Source organism: Megascapheus bottae, chromosome 1, assembly GCF_031878675.1.
Source record: "Megascapheus bottae isolate mThoBot1 chromosome 1, mThoBot2.hap1, whole genome shotgun sequence".
NCBI classification, from domain to species: Eukaryota; Metazoa; Chordata; class Mammalia; order Rodentia; family Geomyidae; genus Megascapheus; species Megascapheus bottae.
Window position 1 is genome coordinate 17,224,073 of NC_143509.1, and position 6,266 is coordinate 17,230,338.

Consider the following 6,266-nt stretch of genomic DNA (forward strand, 5'->3'; position numbering starts at 1 on the left):
ATCCTCAGAACTGACCAACAGATTGACTTCCAAGTGACAATTATTGTGAGTCTGTAGGCTCAGGTATATTATACTATAACTACGTAAAAATATGAACATAAGGTGCCTAGGGTTTGCAGTTGTGGCATGATTATAAAATCAAAGCAAGGGCTGGAACGTGGTAGAGTGCTTGCCTAGCATGCCTGGGTTCAATTCCTCAGTACCACATAAAAAAGAAAAAAAACAAGTGGTGCTGTGGCTCAAATGGTAGAATGCTAGCCTGCTCAAGGACAGCACCTAGGTCCTGAGTTCAAGCTCCAGGACTGGCCAAAAAAAAAAAAAGAGCTTACAAATTAGAGGTAAACAAGAAAAGTAACAATCCTAAATTCATACTAATTTTAATGTGGTATGATGTTTTGCTGAAACAAAATTGCCTTGCACAATGTAGGGATGGTCTGACCACAATACGGGTTTGCGGCTGTGTGTGACCTTTGGGCACCTGAGAGAATGCCACTGTCCACAGGTTTGGATGTCCCTGCGGCCACCCTGTGGTGGTCTGGCCCATGGTTCCCCTCGGCTTTTCTTCCCTGGTCTGGAAGCTGCTCTCTTCCAGGACAGCAGGCCTCTCATGATGTGGTGTCTCTCAGCCCATCCCGAAGCTCCTGACCCCTAGTGACCACACCCTCAGCTTTTCCCGGCTTGCTTACTCCAGCCTGCCCTGACAGCCACACTGCATTTACCTCCTTCAGACTGTTCGCCAGCCTTGAGTCTGAGGCGTGTGTCACACCTGCCCATGCTTTTGAAAGTGGCCAGCCTCTCTGCCTTCCGGACTTGAGAGTGCTTCTGGCCAAACGAAGACAAGCTCTGTAGACGGTGAACCATAGGGAAGCTGGACAAGGGAGTGGAGGCGGTAGTTCTCTTGTGAAGTGACTGTCCCCTCCGTGTCAGATCCGGGAGCCACTGCTTCCCGGGAGTGCGGAGACTGGAGCCTTGCCCCTGAACACTTAGTTACTCTTTTATTGTGAAATTCAAGACTAGTAGAATTAAAAACTGGATGATTTATGTGCATGTCCTACAGAGGGGCTTGGGTCCCACATGTCAGTTTGTGAGTGCAAGTAGCTGATCACTGTCGCCCTCTGTCCTCCTCCCCTTCCCTCCCTTAAGTCACCCTCTCCAGTCCCCTGGTTCCATTTTCAAAGGGGGACATTGAACATTATGTCTGTATTTGTCTACCCTTAAGAGAGATTTTTTTAAACTTGTACAGTAAAATTTTATGGTAAGATCTTTCTGGCCTTGGTTTGTCTCCTTCCTTGCACATCAGGTTTGACTTCACACACAAAAAGCAGTCGGGTGGTGCTGGCCAGTTCGGGAAGGTGATGGGTGTGCTGGAGCCCCTGGACCCAGACAACTACACCAAGCTGGAGTTTGTTGATGAGACATTTGGGGCAAACATTCCAAAGCAGTTTGTGCCTGCTATTGAAAAGGTTCGTTTCCCAAGGCTTTTTTGTTTATTGAACGCCAGCGCATTGGTGTGGAGTAGTATCTTACCTCTGATCAGATTGTGCGCCTGGCGCGTTGTAGAAGCAGTCCAGCACCCTTAGCTGGCTGGTGTGCCTTCGCTCTGGCTTGGATTCCTAGGTACAAAGACAGTAACTAGGAATACCTGCTCTGCTCTGCTGCTCTGCCAGGCTTCCCAGCCCAGCCTGTGAATCATCTTTCTCTTCATCACTGAAAGCTACTGCATTCAGTGTTGTCAGCTGTTAAGATTCATAGAGGTCTTTTTGGCCTGGGATCATGGCCCAGTGATAAGAGTGCTTGCCTAGCATGCATAAAGCCCTGGGTTCGATTCCTTTGTACCACATATATATAAAAAGCTGGAAGTGGTGCTGTGGCTCAAGTGGTAGAGCATTAGCCTTGAGAAAGCCCAAGGACAGTGCCCAGGCCCTGAGCCTAAACCTGGGACTGGAAAAAAAAAAATTGTATCAGTCTTTCAGAACTTGTGGAAGTTTCGTATGTTCTCTTTTTTTTCTTAAGTGATACTGAAGGTCGTTAGCTGTGCCTAAACCCACACCCTGTAAAATGGACATCAGATACGTGCCATAGTTCTGTGGGTATTGTAAAGTGCTTTTCCAGCATCTAAGGAGCTGATGTTTTATTTGCTTTTCAGATCATTTGTTTTAAGGCACTGTATTCCATAAACAATTTGTTCATATGGACTGATGGATTGCTTTTTCACTACTGGGCCTTGAATTCAGGGCCTCAGAATCCACTTGACTTGATAGCTCAGCTTGTGCTCTACCATGTGAGTTATGCCTCCAGCCTACCTTCTTAGCTGGTTATTCTGGAGAAGTCTTAAGGATTCTTCTGTCCAGGCTGATTTGTAATCCTGATCCTTTGACTCGGCCTCATCCATAGCTAGGGTGACAGATGTGAGCCACCAGCACCTGGCATTTGGTTACCTTTTAACTTGAAAATTCTTATGAACTAATGATAATTTGTATACTCGTGTCACCCCACACTTAGACTGTCTGATTTCTACAGGATTCATGTACGAGAGGAAGCCTTCTATCTTCTTCAATACACATCATTTACAGTTTTGAAATGCCAGAAATACCGTGTCCTAGATGTGCAGCTATAGGATTGTGTTGTCAGGAAAATTTGAAGGCCTTCTACAAATCGTTGGGGAAAAAATGGCCATCTGTTAGACTTACTGCAGATACGTGCAGCACATGTTTCTGTTACCCCTCAGCTGAGCCAAAGCCTTTTAGCTGCAGCTCTCCCTGACGCTGTGTTGCTCACATGTGACTGGCTCACATGTGGCAGAGCAGCCACAGCTGTGCTATGCAGGGGCAGGGCCACATGGCTCCTCCTTATCTCCTCCTTGCCTCTGCGGTGGCTCGTGTACCCTGAGCAGATCCTGGAAGTTGAGTGGATGAGAAGGAGATTGCTTGCTTTCATGGTGCATTTCCAGCCAGTCTCCACCCATGAGCTGGTGCTTTCCCGAGGACCACACATCCAAATGCCACTGTGGTAAAACTTCAGTAGTGAAGAACTTCTTTTAAGCAAGCAGGCTTTTCTAGAGATGGAGTAGAGCAAGCATCACCACATCACACTTCTTGGCATAGTGAACAGAGCATCCGTCTGTAGGTGAAATCCACTCGTTCAAACTTGTCTTCACTCGTGACAGGGGTTTTTGGATGCCTGTGAGAAGGGCCCACTTTCTGGTCACAAGCTGTCTGGGCTTCGGTTTGTTCTACAAGATGGCGCCCACCATATGGTTGATTCCAATGAAATCTCTTTCATCCGAGCTGGGGAAGGTGCTCTTAAACAAGGTGAGCTTTGCCCTGCTTCCCATGACAGATAATCAGAACTCAGGCTCACCAACCAGGTGGGTTAATAGAAAACAAGAAAACAAATGAATAAATACATCATCATAAGCCAGCAGATCTGTTCCAGTCATCCTCAGACAGGTGAGCAATGCAGGCAGGACCAGTTGACAAGGTGTGCTCTTGTGAGAGTGCCATCTCATAGAGATGGAGCTCAGTTAATGACGAGTGACCTTTTTTATCTGAACGCAGCCCTGGCAAATACAACGATGAGTATTCTTGAGCCGATCATGTCTGTGGAAGTTGTAGCCCCAAACGAGTTCCAGGGAGCGGTGATCGCAGGGATCAGCCGGCGGCACGGGGTGATCACGGGGCAGGATGGTGTCGAGGACTATTTCACCGTGTACGCAGAGGTGAGAGCCGTGCCCACCCACAGCCTTGCTGTCCTCCCATAGGGGGACATCGTTGTCTACTGCTCCTGGAGATGGCAGGGCAAACGGATGCCTTTCCCTAGGGAGTCTGTTTCTGGGTTAGTTGTGTCTTTATACATATGCCATTTTCTTAGGTGTATTAAGTTTCCTTTCTTATTCTAGCTTCATTTACATAGGTGCTTTATTGTGTTATCTCTGATTTATTAGGGTAGATCTAATGTTCTTTCTTGTGTATCTCCTGAGGGCAGGAGTGTGCCTCATACCACCAGGCCTTCTGCATCAATGGGGCGCTCCCCCCTCGCCCTGGAAACACCTCTGGGCTTGGTGTGGGGGGAGCAGGGGCAAGGGAGAGGTGGGAAGGTGTTAGGGCAGGGATGAGGAGAGCCGGCAGCTCGTCCGTGGTGTAAGATCTGTGAAGCCAAAAGATTTTGTCCCTAGATGTTTCTGTCTATTGGAATGATGTTCAGATAGGTTTCTACTTAACACAAAACAAATCTTTCTCTTTGGATTTTAATTATTTTAATTCAGAGTTCTTTAGAAATCTAAATCTCATGTGGTGACTAATCTGTTTTTCTCAGATCTTTTCAACAAGCAGTGCTATCATATATATATATTGTGTTTGTTTTTAGGTCCCTCTAAATGAGATGTTTGGTTACTCCACAGAACTCAGGTCATGCACAGAGGTAAACAGTTTTAATTTTGTTTTTTCTTTCTTGTATTGGGGTGGGGTGTGAAATCAGGACCTTCTGCTCTTGTTTGGTTTTTTCACTAAAAGCTGGTGCTCTGCCACTTGAGCCACAGCTCTGCTTCTGGCTTTTTTCTGGTTAACTAGAAATGAGTCACAGACTTGTCTGCCCTGCCTGGCTTTGAACCAAGATCCTCAGATCTCAGCCTCCTGAGTAGCTAGGCCACTGGCGCCCAGTTAATAAGCAGTTAAAGGAAAGCTTACACATCATTGCAGTGCTGTGCAAATGACCACAGAATTAACCACTGAAAAAGCTTCTGTACCTCCCTCCTCCTTTCTCAGGGGAAGGGGGAGTATACCATGGAGTACTGCAAATACCAGCTGTGCTCTGTGGCCACTCAAGAGGACCTCATCAACAGACACCTGGAAGCCACAGGGCAGCTTCCTGAGAAGAAAGGGAAGGCCAAGAACTAACTGCTCGGCTCTACTTGAGTGATGCTCGTTAACTCCACAAGATTCATCAAGAGGCATCCTGCAGAGAGAACTCAGGAGCTGAACCATGTGCCTCATGCCCCCTCTCCTTCAGGAACTTCTCTATGCCAAGATGATCCCATGAGGGCCTCTGCTCTGCTGATGGTTGGCAATTCCCTGGAAAAGCTCAAATGAAATGTGATTACAGATCCATATGAAATGGCTGAAGTGCTTTCCTCTCCAGTGGAGGAAGAAGCTGGCTTGAGTTGCACTTCTTTGCTTGAGTGTGCAGAAACTCCCTTTGCAATTTTTTTCTATCCTGAGAATTTGGCACAGAGAGGAAAGCTGGGGAAACAGTTTTGTTCCCAATTGCTGCTTTCTATCTCATGCTTCAATATTGAAGGACTGTTGCTGAGGACCTAAAGGTAGTCTTGGTATGTGGGACACCCCGTAGCATGTCACGAGTGGTCAGGGTTTTCAGTTCTTCTCTGAGCTGTGAAACAGCAGTTGCGTTTCCTGTGGCACACACGTTGGTGGCACTTGAGGTGTGGCTTCTGAGAACTTGGAGCTGTCTATGCTTCAGGGGTGAAATGTCACCTGCAATCCCACGTGAAGTGTCAGAACAGAGCCTTACCTACACAGACCTTTTCTGCCTTCATAGTTTCTGTGGCTCTAAATAATAAAATGTAATTTAAAGACTTGCTGGCCAGTCAGTTCATTCCCACAGTAAATGCTAGTTGTGTATGCCCCTGTTACAATGCGTTATCAACTGTATTCATTGAGATTGGAACAATAAACGTCACGCCACTGATTCTAGAACAGGTTGATGTGGTCAGGCAGTTCTGCTATAACATTCAAAACTTCATCTCAAAATTCCTTGGTGCTAGGGGAGGAGGTGGAGGCGGCAGCGGTGGTGGCGGTGGCGGTGGTGGAGGCTCTCATAAGCTCTGGTAGCCCCCACGCCGCAGCCTGCACCCTGTCCGCGGCAGAGCCGCCCAGGCTCATCTTCTAAGCAGCCTTCCCCAGTGGGGAGACCCCACAACATCCCCTTGACTGAGAGGGGACAAGAGACAGGATTTGACTAAGAGATGGAAACCGAAGTGCCGACTGCCATAGGAGTATGGAAGGAGCTCTGTCACAGGTGAAGAAAAGGACTGGAATAGAAAAATGTCCTAGTTATACAAAAGTGTGAATATACCAACATATATAGTTGAAAACAATTTTTATGTGATGTGAATTTTATACAAGGTAGGATTGTCAGAAGTTGGCAGTCAGGCAGATGTTAAAAAGAAGGGAAGAAGACAGGTAAGGGAGGCCCTGGAAGACAAAAGCTTGCAAAGGACCTATATCCAGATACAACACAGACCAGGCTAG

At 47.1% G+C, this 6,266-nt stretch overlaps 1 protein-coding gene across 1 annotated transcript in view; it reads left to right on the forward strand.

The window, feature by feature from the left end:
- Positions 1-5,593, forward strand: part of Gfm1 (G elongation factor mitochondrial 1) — a 28,236-nt gene extending 22,643 nt beyond the window's left edge. The window contains exons 14-18 of the mRNA XM_090338194.1: positions 1,301-1,463; positions 3,167-3,311; positions 3,558-3,718; positions 4,366-4,419; positions 4,764-5,593. Coding sequence (XP_090194320.1) covers positions 1,301-1,463; positions 3,167-3,311; positions 3,558-3,718; positions 4,366-4,419; positions 4,764-4,895 — 655 coding nt within the window. The 3' untranslated portion in view covers positions 4,896-5,593. The remainder of the gene's footprint in view (positions 1-1,300; positions 1,464-3,166; positions 3,312-3,557; positions 3,719-4,365; positions 4,420-4,763) is intronic.
- The last annotated feature ends 673 nt before the right edge of the window (positions 5,594-6,266 follow it).